The sequence below is a fragment of the Pristis pectinata genome, chromosome 26 (genome assembly GCF_009764475.1).
Source record: "Pristis pectinata isolate sPriPec2 chromosome 26, sPriPec2.1.pri, whole genome shotgun sequence".
Lineage (NCBI taxonomy): Eukaryota > Metazoa > Chordata > Chondrichthyes > Rhinopristiformes > Pristidae > Pristis > Pristis pectinata.
The window spans coordinates 4775185-4794384 of record NC_067430.1 but is presented as its reverse complement, the minus strand read 5'-3'; the positions used below and the strand labels follow the sequence as shown (position 1 = coordinate 4794384).

Here is a 19200-nt window from a genome sequence, read left to right as displayed (position 1 = left end):
CACTGGGATACAGTGATGGACACAGGTCTGTCACTGTGTAACGCTGGGATACAGTGATGGACACAGGTCTGTCACTGTGTAACGCTGGGATACTGTGATGGACACAGGTCTGTCACTGTTTAACACTGGGATACAGTGATGGACACAGGTCTGTCACTGTGTAACGCTGGGATACAGTGATGGACACAGGTCTGTCACTGTGTAACGCTGGGATACTGTGATGGACACAGGTCTGTCACTGTTTAACACTGGGATACAGTGATGGACACAGGTCTGTCACTGTGTAACACTGGGATACAGTGATGGACACAAGTCTGTCACTGTGTAACACTGGGATACAGTGATGGACACAGGTCTGTCACTGTGTAACACTGGGATATAGTGATGGACACAGGTCTGTCACTGTGTAACGCTGGGATACAGTGATGGACACAGGTCTGTCACTGTGTAACGCTGGGATACTGTGATGGACACAGGTCTGTCACTGTTTAACACTGGGATACAGTGATGGACACAGGTCTGTCACTGTGTAACATTGGGATACAGTGATGGGCACAGGTCTGTCACTGTGTAACACTAGGATACAGTGATGGACACAGTTCTGTCACTGTGTAACACTGGGATACAGTGATGGACACAGGTCTGTCACTGTGTAACACTGGGATATAGTGATGGACACAGTTCTGTCACTGTGTAACACTGGGATACAGTGATGGACAGTTCTATCACTGTGTAACACTGGGATATAGTGATGGACACAGTTCCGTCACTGTGTAACACTGGGATACAGTGTTGGACAGTTCTATCACTGTGTAACACTGGGATACAGTGATGGACACAGTTCTGTCACTATGTAACACTGGGATACAGTGATGGACACAGTACTGTCACTGTGTAACACTGGGATACAATGATGGGCACAGTTTCTGTCACTGTATAACACTGTGGTATAGTGATGGGCACATTCCTGTCACTGTGTAACACTGGGACACAGTGATTAACTTAATTTTTGAAGTTTGGGCTACAGGTATTGCAGCTCCTAACACACTGCGTTTTTGACCAACTGTGAAATAAATGGCACTTGTCACTTGGGCTGCAGACTGCTGTTCTAAGGCCATAAGAATTGGGAACATTCAGCCTCTCGAGCTGCTCTGCCCTTCAGAGGGTGGTGGCTGGTCTGACACCTCTCAGCTCCACCTTCCTGCCCTTTCCTCACAACCTCTGACTCCCTCACTGATTAAATATCTATCTCAGCCTCAAATATACCCAGTGACCCTGTCTCCAAAGCCCTCTGTGGCAAGGAGTTCCAGTGACGCACAACCCTCTGAGAGATTGTTCTAGAAGGACCAGGGCAGCAAATGTATGGGGACACTATCACCTCCAGGTTCCCTTCACTTCTAAATAACACACCCCCACGATTTGGAAAGGAACTGCTCTTCCTTCATCATCACTAAGGCAAGTTCCTGGTCCTGCGTTCATAACTGTAGGAGAGCCATCACCACACTAATGGCAGTGTGTAACAATTGCTAGCCTTGCTGGTGACAATCATAATCCACGAGTGCTTTAACAAAAATAAGCATCGGGTTACCTTCCTCTCTCATTCATGCTCCACTTGTAATAAGGCCAACTGAAATCAAGAACTCACATTGGAAGAAGCAGAACCCACCCTAATGTTCCATAATCAACTCTGCAGCAAGGAGACTCACGGAAGTCATTATTTATTGACACTTTATTTGAAAGTATTTTTTTCTGCTCTACTTTCTATTGTAATTTTTCACTTTCCCAACAGGTGCTGTGGGCATAATTGTTCGAGAGAAATCCCAATGAGCAAAAAGAAAACTTCTTGCAGCCCAATAAATGCTGCTGAACTAAACTCCCTTAAGAATAAGTAGTCCTAAACGTTGAAGAATCCTGAATTCTCCATATGATCTAATAACATACTTTGCAAAGCACAAGAAAAAGTGACCAGGAAAAAAATCTTTATTATAGACCATTGTTATAATTATCCCCGCAGTTGTGTGTCTTAAACTCATTAGGATGATCTCATGATTGCAGTTTCTCCCTTCATTTTATTTCATGTTGAAGTAAATGATGCTCTTGGAGCAAAGACCATGTGATCAAGTTTTATCCTGTACTTCACAATCGCACAGACCTTTCTTGGTCCTGCTTGCAGATTTGCAGAGCTGCATTGTGAGTTACAGAGCAGAAGATGTGGTGGGATGCAAAGGTGCAATGGGTAATCACACAGAAGCAAATAGACATGCAGGATTTCTACTGGTAAAGTCACATGCTGGTAACATGTTTTGAGCTTCTTTTTTCACAGGCAACCAACTGCAAAGCATCATAATGTACCGTATGTTTAATAATACAGCAAAGTCAGTTATATCATACCAATTTTTACCCGCCTGGAACCCAAAATTCATAAGGAGCTACTAATTTTTTAACATTCAACTTGTAATTGATTTTATCATTCTGTGTGAGGGCCAGTTAAACTGTGCAGCATCAGAGGAATAAACACAGTTGACTTTTTACAGCAGTAAGTGTTACTTGGTATCACACACATCAGTTAACTAGAAGATCCCCAACAGATATTTACAAAAGCTCAAAACCTGGAAGTGAGTTAAAGGTACTAATTGAATTGCAGTGTGACGGTGGTGTCGGATGGGGCTTTATGTTTTGCTGATTCCATGTTCCATTGTCCTTTGAAGTGGCTCAGGAAGCATTACAATCTTTCTCCCTCTACAGGTGTTCAGAGTGCTCTGTACAGTTTGATGCTCTCTCTGGTAATCTGTGTTGCAGCAGTTGCTATTTTTACCACTCACGTTCTTCTACTTTTACCAGTGCTCCTGACCATTCTAGGTAAGAAAAAGCAATATATTTTTGTGCTGTCTATTATGCACTGCTGTTGATTGCAATGTTGTTTGAAAATAGTTGTTTGAAAATTGGCAGGTTGACCCCTTCCGTCTAATTGTAGATGTGCTGCTATTCTGTTTAATGCCCCTAAGGACAGAGGCTAAATAACCATACACCATGAAAAGAGTTAACGTAAGATTGACTGCACTTCCGAAGTCTTTCTCCTTGAAAAGTATTCACATGAGGCCTTGTCCATGTCCTCTGGCTCCACACATTTGGTCCTCAATGGGCTTCATTCTTTCCCAAATTACCCTCCTGCTCTAATTATATCTGTAAAATACTTAAGGGTTTTCCTTAATCTTATGTGCCAGTAATATTTTGTACCCCCTATTTGTCCTCCTAATATCCTTTTTAAGCACCCCCTCCCCAACACACACACTTTATATATTCCTGTAGGGCCTCCCCAATTCTCAATACCTTTCATATACTTCCCTTTGTTTCTTTATCAAACCCTCGATATCCCTTGAAATCCAGGGTTCCCTGGATTTGCCATCATTGCCCTTCAGCATCACAGGAACACATTGGCCCTAAACTCTCATTATTTCACTTCAAAAAGACTCTTACTTCCTGAATGTAAATTTATCTGCAAATAGCTGCTCCCTGTCTGTGTTTGCCAGGTCCTGGCTAATGATATTGGATCCTTCAATCCACTGTCATTTGTGATGGTGGAAAGCAATAAATCCAAAACATATAATCCGAAAACAGGGGAAACAGTGAATGTTTTATTGTTGCACTGAAGGAGTTGCAGCTTTGGAGGGTTTTTGGGATTGAACACTGACAGACAAGTTTGTGTGTGGTCTAAGGGATGAAAAGATCCAGTCTAATCTATGAGGCACAAAAATCTTCACATCTGTCTTGGTTTATAGGATTGCATCTTCTGTGGGAATGGAAGCCAAAGATGACAGGGAATTCTGTCAATAAATATAACTGTCAACGGACAAGGCCCAAAGCTTTCCTCCAGGTTGCCAGTGGTACAGATCAGTGTTACAGGTGGTATTAGTAGCAATTCCCCATGCAATTGTATTCTTGATGAAACCAGGTGCTTCTCATGCCAGAGAAAAGGATCCATGCCAATACCTTGTAAATCTAAATACAAGGCAACAGAAAAGTTTCTGTTTATAATAGACATTTGCGCAGAGAGAACAGTTTTCTCATAAAAAGTCAGAAAAAGGGAATCTGCATATTATTACACTGCTGCAGATGGTACAGAATTTACTGTGTGAGCTATGCTACAAGCAAACGTTGTATGAGACGGCAGATCTTTAAGTCCTGATTAACGGCAAGTTATTGGTGATGCTGATCAGTACAGTTCCATTTTGGGGAATAGTCCTCATGGCTAGCACTTCAGCAACCCATCCTTAGTAAGAAGCATGGTACGTCTCAAAGCATATTCAGAAGTTTTGAAACTTTGAGGCAAGGTGCAATAGCCAGAATCTTGAGTTATTAGTAGTCATGGCAGAGTATATGTGGTGATCCACTTTAAGCAAGGATTGGCTTGCAAAATTGAAATTCAGATGAAAGGATATATTCATTGTTTATCAAGACACACCAAAGTCAAGTACAGAGGCAATGTTATCCAAATACAATGACATCTTCCAGAGTGCCTGCATGTAGTCACCAGATATTTAGACTGAACCTGGTGTTGAACCAGTGTTTATAAAACTGGATTTGTTGTATGCTTGTACTCAGAAGTACCTTGAACCTCTCAGTAAATCAATGCTAAGGGCTCTAGTCTCACACTAAATTGCCATTCAGAGTCCAATCCTCATCAAAGATCTTTCAGTCAATTCTGAGTAAACCTTTGCAGGGCATTGTCAATTGTCCGTGCAATTCGATCACTTCCCATAACAACCTAAGAGAATAGGAGCAGGAGTAGGCCACACAGCTCCTCAAGCCTGCCCCACCATTCAAGTTGGTCGTGTCTGATCTGCTCCAGGTCTCATCGCCTCATCTGTGCCAGTTCCCATAGACCTCAATCCCGCAATCTTTCCACAAATGTATCTAACTCCACTTTAAATATTTCTGGCCTTCACAACTCTCTTGGGTAGAGATTTACAGATTTAGAGGTTCACTCCCCTCCATGAGAAGAAATTTCAACATACCTTGGTTTTAAATGACCACCCCTTATCTTGAAACTATGTCCCATTGTTCAGGACTCTCCCATCTACCATCTACATCCACCAAGCCGTGTCTCCTTCAGATCTTACATGTTTCAATAAGATCACCCCCCCCTTTCTCTAAACTCCAAAGAATAGAGACCCACCCTGTTTAGTGTCTCTTGATAGGACAATCCTCTCATGCCAGGAATTAGCCTGGTGTTCATATGTACGAGCTGTACATAAGTCGGGCGTTTGTAACCTGGGGAGGACCTGCATTTCCAAGTAGCACTGTCTGAATATTTTCCATCACTTCAGTGATAAGTAACTGGATTGAATTTGTCATATTTGTGGACCCGCAATGTTCTATTTCAGTGGGAGGCTGTCTGTGCTGCTGTTCTACTGGGACCGCTTGGCTCTAGGTGAGCTTGATTCTGGAGAACTTCTGTGTGACATCTGGGACACAGTTAAGGCCCATTGGTTTTACCATTTCTATTGTGGTCAACTATTTCTTGATATCACGTGGAGTAAATCTTGCCTCTGAGTTAGAAGGTCATGGGTTCAGGGAATTCCCGAGATCTGAGCACATAATCTACACTGATGCTTCACCGCAGTTTTGTTTTTAGAGGTGTTGTTTCAGGGACAAGTCACTACCTGATGGCTCATGAAGTTGAACAGAAGTGGCTGCTGGTCAGTGTTTATCAATCAATCAATGCCGCAAAAAAAATGATTAGTTACCTGGGTTATTTATCTTGTCTGTTTGTAAGACATTGCTGTGCACAAACTGGATCCTTGTTTACCAACAATGTGCAGAAGTGATTCACTAGCTGCAAAGGAACTATATAAATGAAGGTTCAATGTTTTTTAATTTGTTTTCTCTGTATATTTTGCTGTCTTCTTCCATATTTTTTTGCAGTTGTCCTGGGGGAAGAGTGCGATTGCATATTGTGCACAATGGTGTACGTGTCTGTTATATTTCACCAGGTGTTATATGCTTGATGGTTGCAATCATGTACTGGTTTGGCTGGGAAATGGGAGCAGTGGAAGCCATCTCATTGTCCATCCTGGTGGGCTCTTCTGTGGATTATTGTGTCCATCTCGTTGAGGGTTACCTGCTGGCTGGGGAAACCCTTTTGACAGCTGAGACCGATGTAAGTGGAACCAGCCTGATGTTGAATTTTCTTTTGATCCTTACCCATCTTCCCAGTATCAAACTGTGTAACCTGGAACCTTGTCATTTATACTACGTTAGTTATTAAGTAAAATAAAAATATTGATTAAAATGTTGAGTCCGAGACTTTCAGAATTTTGAATTGGATAAATAAGTCGTAAAACCGTAATTTTTATTGTGGCTAATTTTATTAAGCTCATTTATAATGAGAGAACACAGGAAACATAGACTCTGTAGAGCCTCGTAATCAGAGGCAATGGAAGTGCTACTCTTCACGCTAACAGACGGTTATCAAATAGATGTTATTCAAAGCAGATCAGGTGCGATAATTATCTTTCTGAAAACACATTCACAGAGCCACACGGTAGATGAAGGTGAGGCATAGCCCATGCCAAGCCATGCAATCCCCAGGCAGGGAATCCCCTATGCCACCATAGCCTAGGCAAGGTCATACAAAGATTTCACAGCTCTCACAAGAACAGCTGCATAATAGCAGAACTGGCATCGAGCTGATGAAATTTGGGGCTCAAAACTAGTTACTAAAAGAAAGGAAGCTAGGATTTCAAAAACATTTTGCCTTCAGAATGAAGGATAAAAGTGGATGAAGGACGTAGACACTGTATTTCATATACAGTGCAGGCGCTGTTGAGCTGAGTAAGATACCTAAAACATAGGGACTCTAACTAAGTAAGCAATAAACCTAAAGATGAAGAGTTATTTCCATCTAAATTATTGTGAAACAAAGTAAATGAGTGTAGCAGTTAGCATAACGCTATTACAGCGCCAGCGACCCGGGTTCAATTCCCGTCACTGTCTGTAAGGAGTTTGTACGTTCTCCCCGTGTCTGCGTGGGTTTCCTCCGGGTGCTCCGGTTTCCTCCCACATTCCAAAAACGTACAGGTTAGGAGCTGTGGGCATGCTATGTTAGTGCCGGAAGAATGGCAACACTTGCGGGCTGCCCCCAGGACACTCCTAGTAGCCCAAAAAGATGCATTTCACTGCGTGTTTCGATGTACATGTGACTAATAGATAAATAGCTTATCTTGTAAAATACATGTTGGAGAAATATAGAAAACATTTAACTGCACTGATCAATGGCTGTACATTTGAGAGAAATTTGAGGCAAATCACGCACTCGGTTGAGTTATCACTTAATGTCATGGTAACCAATTGTGCACAGCAGCAGGGAATCATATGAAAGCCCAAGTCTTGTACAATTTGTTTTCTATCAATCAATGGTACAAATATTTGCTGAGATTAAGAGATGCAGCAAGACTGCTATTTACAGTGTCTGTTATTTCAAATCACTTTTATGTGCAGTTATGGATCTGGGAGAAACAGAACTCAAAAGGAGGCCTTTCACCCAACTCCCTCTGCCGGTTTGTTGCGTCTGTTATGGCTACTTCTGTCGGAATCTGGAGACCATGCAATATCCACTGTTGCAAGGGAAGAGATTCACCTCCCAGTTCCTCACATTGCAACAAAGCCAACTGTGTTCGTGTTCTATGTGGGAAGGTTCAAATGTTAGTTTTCTGAAGGCATGACTTAGATCTGGAAAGCAATGTTTTCAAAGACTTAGAGATAAAGGGGAAGATTAGATGGTTTTAGTAAGGACAATGGAGTGAAGTGTGTTTTTTTAGAGAGAGGAAGATGAGGCACTTGACTGGAACTGGAGCAAATACCTGAAGAGAGGGAACCACTCTCTGACCACATGAGCAGGACAGAAGTTACTGGGTTTTTCATTTACCTGTGCGCACAGAAGAGACTGTGGGCAGGCTGAGCACAATAATGACATGTGGGGAGATGAGAAAAACTAGACAAGGATGAGATATCACAACCAGGGCAGGGACTGGGGGGAAGATAGCAGGTGGCAGAAACACAAGAATGGTTGGTGTCAACCTGAATGACTGGGAGGTCTAGGAAATTTGCAATCGGTTTATTATTGTCACATGTACTGAGATACAATGAAAAGCTTTTGCTTGCGTGCCATCCAGGCAGATCGTGCTGCACATAAGTGCATCAAGGTAGTAAAACAAAACAGAATGCAGAATATAGTGTAGCAGCTACAGAGAAAATGCAGGGCAAGTAAATTAATAAAGTGCAAGGGCCACAGCGAGGCAGATTGGGAAGATCAAGAGTTCACCTTGAGCATATGAGAGGTCTGTTCAAGAGGGTGATAGCAGCAGGATAGAAGCTGCCCTTGAGTCTGGTGGTACGTGTTTTGGATAGAATGGTTGTAGACATTTCCTTGTTCTCTCCACCCCTCCCTTTATCTGCAACTTAAACCATATTTAATTTCTAACGTTACCTAGTTCTGATGAAAGGTAATTGACCTGAAATGTTAATTCCATTTCCCTGTCCACAGATGCTGCCTGACCTGTTGAGTGTTTGCAGCATTTTCTGTTTATGTTTCAGATTTCCAGCATCAACAGTTTTTTTATTGTTTTTTTTCAATGAATGGTTGAACAAGTCTGCTAACTTCTGCCTTGTTTGATCAATAGGATAAATGCAAAACAGGGAAATGGAGGACTCTGGCAGCTGTGCGACATGTTGGGGTTGCCATCGTGTCAAGTGCCATCACCACTATCATAGCAACAGTCCCTCTCTTCTTCTGTATCATTATTCCATTTGCCAAGTTTGGGAAGATCGTTGCCCTGAATACCGGCATCTCCATCCTGTACACGTTAACTGTTAACACAGCCCTGCTCAGCATTCTGGCTCCAAGTGACTTCTATCGCTCAAGAAGCTCTTTTCTCAAAGCAGTTCTCGGAGTAGTTACTGTAGGTGGTGGAGGATTCTGCATCTGTCTCATACTGATTAAATTAGGAATCAAAATCCCTCTCCCCAATGTATCAGGACTGTAATTTATTTATACATTTAATATAAGAGACTTCAAAAACAATGCTTAAAAAAAAGGGAAATTCATCATAATGCAAAAAAAAACCCACAGCCATTGCCATTTTATTTTGTAAACCTTTCCCTTCCTGTGTGGTAGATAATCGTTGGCTCACTGAGGCTACTAAGTACGATAACGACAAGGGATGGAGTGAGGGCAGTTTCCCTGCTGGTTCGATGGACTCTGAACTCTTTCACCATTTTTTGAGGAAAAGTTTAAACAGTGGAATGAATGGTCTTTCTCAGTAGGTTCTAGTTACCTTTTACACTGCTTGCATATAACAGTGAAGAAATCTATTCATCACTTCTGAAAGCTATCAAGTTAACACTGGAAAAAGCCACTTTGTTTTTCTTTACTCATATTTTTCTCAGTTATCAGTTGGCTGTGTTCCATCTTCCAGCTGAGCCAAGGTTGTTTTTATTTGAATGGGTTTCTTCCAAGTTGTTATCAGTGTCCATGGTCAGGCAGCAGGAACGCCAGCCAGAACTGAGAATTCACATCGTTTGTACATTCTCTATCCCGGCGTAGGAACATGATCTGAGAAAGGGTGACGCCAGCCAGAACTGAGAATTCACATCGTTTGTACATTCTCTATCCCGGCGTAGGAACATGATCTGAGAAAGGGTGACACGTTCTGACTGTACGTTAGAACAGTACAGCACGGGGTTAGAGCAGTACAGAAAGGGTGACATGGAGCACTGACTGTACGTTAGAACAGTACAGCACAGGAACAGGCCCTTCAGCCCATCATGTTGCAGGATGAGTTTTTCTTTTAGTCAATTTTCTTTTATTCGGTGTTTTAGTTGTTTACCCAGATATTTCTTCAAGTTCATGCCCTTGCTTCGCTTCTCCTATAGTCCCATGGATGGTGTCATGCACTCTATCACCCAAGTGCTGTTCTTCACCCATGGGTGCTAAATTGGTGTTTGTACAACACTGCCAGCAGAGATGATTCAGGTACTCATTTTGGCCAAGCAGAGTTTATCCTTTCCATTGCCATCCATAATAGAACTAGATGTCCAAACCCACACATTGCAGGGTAATACCATGAACCCTTTACACGTGGCAGCAGGGAAAGCGATGACACTTATTCCTGTTTGTTCATGCTTTTCATGGGATGTTAAATGGATTATGAAAAGGAAAACAACTTGTATCGATCTCAGTCCTCTGGACTTCTCAAAGCGCTTCACAGTCTCACAATAATTGTAGAAGTGCAGCTGCTATTATGTAGACAGACTAACAAGGTGGCCAATTTACACTCAGCAAGGTTCCAGCAATGAGCAGCTAACGTGTTGTGGCAGGGTTTTCAAGAGGGAGATCCCTCTGCTCTTGATGCAGAATATTTGGAACTTCAAATGTACGAGCCTCAGTTTCATGTCTTGTTTGGGAGGTTGCACCTCTGACAATGCACTTTGAGCCAAGCCAATGTCCATACTTTAAGTAATGTGGTTTCTCAGATATGTTGTGTAGACCTACAAGAAATGTCAGACTGGTTAGTGTCATAGAGTTGTACAACATAGAAACAGATCCTTTGGCCCACTGCTTCTATGCTGACCATCGTGCCTATCTACACTAATCCTACTTGTCTACATTGATTCAATATCCCTCTTATGCCCTACTCATTCAAATACCTGCCCAGATGCCTCTTAGAAGTTGTTACTGTTCCTGCCTCTCCCATCTCCTCTGGCATTTCAATCCAGTTACTAATTACTCTTTGTGGAAAAAATGTTACCCCTCAGGTCCTCTTGAAACCTCCGCCCTTTAACCTTGATTCTTCTCCATTGCATGCTCCTCCTTTAAGGAAAAATCTCACTTTCAAACCAAATTCAATCCACGTTAAAAGATCTGAAAACCTTGGATGAAGCCAGAGGTGTAGGAACCAAGAGGTGACTGAAATGGCATTGTTCAGTGGCAATTGCCAAGTATGACTGAACTTAGGTGTTTAAACCAGTTGGAAGTAGAATGTACTAATGGTGCGAGGTAGTTGGGTAGCGCATAGGGCAGGAAAGTTAAAAGATATTTGGTGTCTCCTCAAAGTGAAAGATCTGAGACATGGCTCACTGTTTAGAAAGTGGAAGTGTATGTAACCATTATTAAAAAGATCAATTTATAGTCTCTAATCCAGAAGAAGGGGATTACATAAATGCTACACAAATTATTTAATTGCATCTATAGATTAACCATTATGCAAAAATCAATGCATTCATCTTGTTTAAAGACCACTGCCATACAACAGTAGCTCACACATAACACAACCTGACTGCGCCCATTCTTTAGTACACACTTGAATGCAAACTGGTGCTGTTGGTCTACATCCAGAAGTAGATTTTTACATCAAACATAATGGATGTTTTTAACTTGGAGTCTGTGCTCCTTGCAAGCATGAGCCAAAAACACAAGAGGCCAAGTATTCTGTTATCCCGTAACCCTGGCCATGAAGCCCAGGTGAAAATTGTTTGGCTCTTGCATTCTGTTAACCTATGTTCACCTGTCTTATTTAAAATAGATTCATAGAATCGTACAGCACAGAAACAGGCCCTTCAGCCCATCTTGTCCATGTCAACAGTGATCCCTATTTATGCTAGTCCCATTTGCCTGCATTAGGCCCTTTTCTATCCAAGTACCTGTCCAAGTACCTTTTAAACATTGTCATTGTACCTGCCTCCACCACCTCCTCCGGTAGCTCGTTCCAGATAACCACCACCCTCTGTGTGAAAAACTTACCCTTCAGATCTCTTTTGAATTTCCCCCTCTCACCATAAACCTATGCTTGCTTGTTCGACATTCTCCTGCCCCAGGAAAAGGACAGACTATCTATCTATATCCCTCGTAAAATAGCAGACACAAAATATAATTATGTCAAATGCTGGCACTGAACCACATTTAAATGATCCTGGATTCAAATCTGTCAGTGCTGTGTTAATTAATTCTAGTTTCATGTTCATGTTAGCGAATGTCATTCAATCAGTGAAGTGTGTTCACTGTGTGTAATTTAGGAAACGTGGCATCCAAATTGTGCATCACAAGGTTCCACAAACAGCAATATGGGTTCTTCTGCTCTGGTGATATTGATATTAGTTAGGACCCTGGATAAAACTCCCCACTTCTTCTTCAAAAGAGTGACAAGGAACCTTTCATATTCACTTGGGAGAACAGACAGGCTCTTGATGTAGTAACAGTGGCACAGCTTGTAGAGCAGTTACAGCAACCTGGGTTCAATCCCGACCTCTGGCACTATTTGTATGGAGTTTGCACCTTCTCACAGTGACTGTGTGGGTTTTCCCTATCTGCTCCAGTTTCCTCCAACATCCAAAAGTCATGAGGGTTGGGAACGCACGCAGTCTTTTTCCAGGGAAAGGGAATCAAAAACTAGAGGGCTACATGAAGGGTCTCGACCCAAAATGTTGCCTGCTTGTTTCCCTCCATGGATGCTGCCTGGCCTGCTGGGGTCCTCCAGCATTTTGTGTGTGTTGCTCCAAAAACAAGAGGGTATAAGTTTAAACTGAGAAGGGAAAGGGACCTGAGGGGCAATTTCTTCACACAGAGGGTGGTGAGTATATGGAGCGAGCTGCCAGATGAAGTGGTTGAAGCAGGTACAATAACGACCTTTAAAAGACATTTGGACAGGTACATGGATAGTATGGGTTTAGAGGGATATAAGCCAAATGCGGGCAAATGGGACTAGCTTGGATAGACATCTTGGTTAGCATGGACGAGTTGGGCCGAAGGGCCTGTTTCCATGCTGTGTTACTCTATGACACTATGACTAAAAGGCTAAAAATACAGTAACACTTAACAGTATATCTTAATAAAAATAGCAGAGCAGCTGTCAGTTTAGAGAGGAATAAAAATGAATAACAAAAATAACTTGTTGGCAGTTTAATTTATATTGTGACATATAAATAAATGCAAACTGATTAATATAAATTACATAGGCCTAAATTGATGAGAAGCATAAGTAACAAAGTGCTTGCTGCAGCCAGTTTTATAATGCATGTTGGTGAGCCACTCAGCAAGAAGAACTGGAGTCATTTTATAAACTGGCTTCAGCTTTGTGATTGGATACACCTCAGGAATTCGGGTGCTTTACAGGATATGCCCCCCAGTGAAATAACACCAAGGGTGGACTGAGTGCGGCATCGAGTTCGCTCCCTCTGTGCCCAACTCCCGATTGTACATGGGAACCTTCCCATGAGAATTGCTCATGGATAAAATTTGCTTGTTACTTGGATGCCTCTGCTCGAACAGACTGGAGGAGTCGGCCCAAATCTGTTGCTGTTTTTTTTTAAAAGGCATTATTTCAATTCACCGATCACATCCTTAACTTTTCATAAGACACTTGCAAAGAGCTCACTAGGTCAACCATGTGTTATTTCTTTTCATGGCTGGGGTCAGTAAAAAGGCAGGTGGAAATATAATAGCAGTTTCCCCAATTTATACTGAGTGACCAAAAGAAAATCTACCCCAATGTATTTTGATATTTAACAAGGAGCCGAAGGTAATTAGTTCTAAAATACTGAACTGTTCAATACATGTACATTAATATCAACATTTAACAAAGTCTTGAAAATAGCAGAGTGACACTAATTACTGCATAGTGTTAGATTTAGTACCTTTTTTCCTTATTGTGCAAATTTCTTAAGTAATTTTGTAGAAAGAAATGATCTTTGAACAATGTTCCTTGTTTTAGGAACTGTTGTTGAATTATTTGACATTCAAATTGTTGTATGCTTTAACTCAAATCAAAATAAATTTCTATTCATTGTCAATGAAAACCTTTTACCAGAGCTTTTACTTTCTCTTTGTTTCCTGCCATGCTTGTTTATGCTCTTACAACAACGCAGTCACTAATAAGTCCTCCAGCTTCACCTTCGAGGTTTGCCGTCAGATTTTACTGTTTGACTGGGTTTCACAACTGCTGACAGAACCAATCATTGGCAAGGCAACCGGAACAGATGGAGTTGAATCATTGCAATAAATGGTACTTCTCGAGTTACACAGGGGCAGCTCAAAGACTCATACAGCAGGGAAACAGGCCCTTCAACCCATCGAGTCCATGCCAACCATCAACCACCTATTTACACCAATCCGATATTAATCCCACTTTTTTTATTCTCCTCACATTTCCATCAACTCCCTCCAGATTCTATCATTCACCTATACACCGGCATATCCTTGAGATATGAGAAGAAACCAGAACACACGGAGGAAACCCACACAGTCACAGGGAGAACGTGCAAACTCCACACAGATAGCACCCGAGGTCAGTATTGAACCTGAGTCTCTAGCGCTGTAAAGCAATGGCACTACCAGCTGTGTCCCTGTTCCACCCAGCAGCTACAGTGACCTGGGTTCAATCCTGATCTCTGGCGCAGTCTATGTGGAATGTGGACATTCTCCCTGTCACTGTGGGGGTTTCCCCCAGGTGCTCCAGTTTCCTCCCATACTGCAAAGAAGTGCAGATTACTCACCGTAAATTGCCACTCGTGTGTACGAGAGTAGTAGAATTCTAGGGGAGTTGAGAACAATGTGGAAAAATAAAATGGAGACAAAGTAGACCGCAGATGCTGGAATCTGGAGCAACTTACAAGATGTTGGAGAAACTCAGCGGGTCAGGCAGCATCTGTGGAGGGAAATGAACAGTCGACATTCTGGGTCGAGACCCTTCTTCTGGACTTCATCCAGATCCAGCTCTGCAGGCAGTCCAGATGAAGTGTCTCCAATCAAAATGTCGACTGTCTGTTTCCCTCCGCAGGTGCTGCCTGACCTGCTGAGTTCCTCCAGCGTCTTGTGTGTTGCTGGAAAAATAAAATGGTATTTGTGTAGGATTAGTGTAGATGGGTGAAAAAAACAAGATGCCAGAGGAACTCAGCAGGTCAGGACCTGGAAATTACCTGATATGTAAAATGCATTTTATTTGGGTTTTATTTAATCATAAAAAAACCCACACCAACGAGTCTTTTCTCCGAGAACCTTGTGGCACTCATAGGTGACAAAAAAATTACAATTTGATGGAGACACTTTCCTGAATTTAAATCCTCCAGTTTGCAAACACGATGATAAATTGGATTGAATATGTATTTTCTGGAAGCCAATCTGTGTGGAATTTTAATGGCCCACTTTGACATTCAAGTTGCGTTATAGTTTGGCTTTTATCGAGTGAAACAAATGTTCAGAGTCTGAAGCCTAATAATAGATTAAACACTTAACTGATTAACAAGCTTCCGATTGCAGTTTGGTAAGACTGTTATTAATGCACAATTTGAGAAAACAAACAATTTTGCTGTTTCTTCTGACTCACACTTAGGTTGCATTTTAATGTCAAAATAATTTCCTCTTAGAAGAGAAGTAAAATCTCTGGCTTCTGATCAGATGCCAACCAAGGTATCCTTTTATCTTGTTTTCTCCCCTCCGTCCTCAGTGGAAATTTTGCCTACCTCTCATCACTTCATTATCCCTTATCACTGATTCCCCACCAGAGGAAACCATCATTTTTCTATTTTCTTAAAAAGTGTAATCCTATTAAATTCCTGCTCTGTTAAATCCCTATTGGTCTTCCATTTCCTCCTCTCGACATTCAGTGGCTATCAATTTAAGGTAAAGGGGAGAGATTTGGAGGGGATCTGAGGAGGACCTTTTTCACTCAGAGTGTGGTGAGTACCTGGAATACATTGCCGGAGAGAGTGGTGGAAGCTGGGTCACTGACGGGCTGAATGGTCTATTTCCATGACTCTATGACCCTTCCTGCTTATCGCAAACCTTCATTCTGGACGTGGGAGATGTGCTACATGTGTTCAGCAACCTCTGGTGCAAGGCCACACGTACATATTACCTGACTTTGTCTCAACAGAAATAATCTCAGTCACTTCAGACTGAGGGGCATTATGTGAATGTTTCGGGGTAGAGACATGAACTGGGTTATCAGAGAATCCTCTATTGCCTTTGTGGGTCACTCAGTCCTTGCAGATTAACATTCAATTAAAGGATCAAAGTCAAAATCGAGTTTATTGTCATATTCACAAGTCCATGTGTGCACAGGTGCAATGAAAAACTTACTTGCAGCAGCATCACAGGCACAGAGCATCAGATAGGCAGCATTCACAAGAAAAACATAAAGATAAATCATCCAAAATTCTGCAAGAAAGAACACAATTAGAACAAAAAAAAAGTCCATTGTGGTGCAAAGTGGTCATAGGTTTGCTGTAGTGAGGTAGTGATTAGGGTTGTGCCGGTTGGTTCAAGAACCAAAAGGTTGAAGGGAAGTAGCTGTTCCTGAACCTGGTGGTGTGGGACTTCAGGCTTCTGTACCTCCTGCCCAATGGTAGCACAACACAATATCAATAATTCTGGTACTTGTACAAATATGCTGCCTTCATTTGGATTACAACAGATCTCTAAAGCGAGAGATGTGTTTCTGCTTTTTTTTCCCAGTTTCATCTCAACTTCTTCCAAAATTGAGCTCCATGAGTATGAGCTGCCATTTGATGCTTTACATTTTCTCACTTTTCACACCTTTCCAGGAGCAATGATTCAATTCTCCCAGAAATCAAAAAGCTGCAAATGCTGGAATTCTAAAACAAAAAAAACAGGAAGTGCTGGCAACACTCAGCAGGTCAGGTAGCAGCTGTGGAAGGAGAAACAGAGTTAATCTGTCAGGTTGAAGATCCTTCATCTTGTTTTCTGTTTTGTCAGTGAAGTCAGCCAAAAATCCAAATTCGAGTATTAACGTAAAGGGGAGGGATGAGGAATTCTGGGTAGAACCAGCAACAATCTTCAAATTACAAAATTATTGCAGGGTTCTAACTTTTACACTACCCATCACATTAGCAATTCGGGAAATGTTTTGAAAAACCATTGAATCCCCTCAATTAGATCTGGACAAGAAATATGTCAAAGCATATTTACTGCAAGTGGTAGCATTGGAATCATTTATTGAAACTTCAACAAATTCTAAGTGAGCTGTTCAAAGTGTATGAAGGATGCAAGTGGTTTGGTACAAATACTGCCTTAATCATCAGCTAACTTCTGAATGGGTTAATGGAGTTCTTCAATTCACGGAGAATTTAATTTCCCTGTAGTAACGCATCAGTGATTAATTTAAAACACTTTCAGTTGCAGACTTCTTTCCCAGTAAAAGATAGGACACATAAGCATCACAACTGCAGTGCTTAATTGTCAAAGTCTGAGGCAGCGCAGTGGCACAGCTGGTAGAGCCACTGCCTCTCAGCACCAGAGACCCGGGTTCAATCCTGACCTTGGGTGCTATTTATCAGGAGTTTGCACGTTCTCCCTGTGACCACATGAGTTTCCTCTGGGTGCTCCGGTTTCCTCCCATATCCCAAAGATATGCGAGTTGGTTGGTTAATTGGCTGTAAGTTGTCTCCACTCTGCAAGTGAGTGATAGAATCTGGGAAGAAAGAAAAATGAGATTAATGTAGGATTACTGTAAATGGTTTGTTGATGGTCAGTATGGACTCAGTGGGCTGAAGGGCCTGTTTCTGTGCTCTGTGACTCTTCAATAAATATCTCAAGTAGTTTTAACAATGAATACACCATGCAGAACGTACATTAGCACTGTGTGCAGAGAGTGTGGAAAATAAATTGCAACTCCAAATCAGAAGAAGAAGAATGAGGGAAGCAGCCATTAATCCCTTGTCGTACACTCTACCTCATCCTCTGCAAGTGATTCCAAGAGCATCTGTTAGGACAGGTGACTTAGTCGAATGTATTGAAAAAGGTGAGGAATCGAAGTCATGCTCATTAGTTGTATTCACAATCCTTTCTTGGCTATCTAGTAGGGCTGCAGGCAAAACTTCTAATTATTTAAATTTTACTGCATGCTTAAGCCATTGATAAACAGCAGCCATTGCTTGGAGTTGTGAGAACATTAATGTGTGTGTATATAGCACAGTTATTGCAGTAGATTGCCCCAAGGTATCTCACAGGCCTGTTAACAAACAAAATTCCTCTCCTTAGACAAGATTGGAAAGAGGGAGGATTTATGGAATAAAGAGAGAGAGAAAGTTTGAGAGGTTTGGGAAGGGAATCACAAGGTCTGGGACCGCTGAAGTCAAGGCCAGCAAAGTTCAGCCAGTTAAATCAGGCGTTAAAAGCTGGTAATCACATCCTACCATATCAGAGGTATCTGGTTTAGGTATTTAGGTATTGGTTTATTATTGTTACTTGTACCAAGGTACAGTGAAAAACTTGTCTTGCATACCATTCGTACAGATCAATTCATTACACAGTGCATTGAGGTAGTACAGGGTAAAAACAATAACAGAATACAGAGTAAAGTCATAACAAGGTAGATTGTGAGGTCAAGAATCCATCTCATTGTATAAAGGAACCGTTCAATAGTCTTATCACCGTGGGATAGAAGCTGTCCTTGAGCCTGGTGGTATGTGCCCTCAGTCTCCTGTATCTTCTACCTGATGGGAGAGTAGAGTAGAGAGAATGACCCGGGTGGGTGTGGTCTTTGATTATGCTGGCTGCTTCACCAAGGCAGCGAGAGGTATAGACAGAGTCCATGGAGGGGAGGCTGTTTCCATGGTGTACTGTTTGATGGATGTTTGCTGTTGTCATGGTCAATGACTGATCATATGTTAATAGCACAGGCTATTTAGTATCATCTCAGATGCAAGAAAGGGAAGAACATGTCGGGATAGTCAAATACCTTGGAACAAAGACAGGCCTGAGAGTTTTAGCAAAAGGTGAGCTGAAGCAGAGATGGCGTCAGGCAGCCAGTCTTATAGAGGTGGTGATAGATTGTCATAGCATGACACAAGTATGCTTCAACTTGGGTTGAAATAAGACAGCAAGGTTGCAACCAATGCCATTCTGTCAAAACTGTAACCAGAGAGAGGGATGAAGTTGACATCTGGGCAACTGAGTGTGGATTAAAGATGATGCCTTCATTTATTTGAGGAAATTTTCCTCATCCAAGCCATCCACGTCGGACAAAGAGTTGGATAATTTAGAGAAAGTGGGAGGGTTGAGACATATGGTGGTGAGCTAAAACATGGAAAAGTACAGCACATGAACAGGCCCTCTGGCTGACCATGAGCCAATGTAACTAATCCCATCTGCCTGCACATGGTCTGTATCCCTCTGTTCCCTGCCTA

General features: G+C 41.9%; 1 protein-coding gene across 2 annotated transcripts in view; it reads left to right on the top strand.

Moving 5' to 3' along the window:
* The window catches only part of disp3 (dispatched RND transporter family member 3), a 434497-nt gene extending 421826 nt beyond the window's left edge, over window positions 1–12671 (top strand). For both annotated transcript variants that reach the window (XM_052039586.1, XM_052039587.1), the window contains 3 exons: window positions 2746–2859; window positions 5994–6160; window positions 8682–12671. In XM_052039586.1, the coding sequence (XP_051895546.1) occupies window positions 2746–2859; window positions 5994–6160; window positions 8682–9044 (644 nt within the window). In that variant the 3' untranslated portion in view covers window positions 9045–12671. The remainder of the gene's footprint in view (window positions 1–2745; window positions 2860–5993; window positions 6161–8681) is intronic.
* The last annotated feature ends 6529 nt before the right edge of the window (window positions 12672–19200 follow it).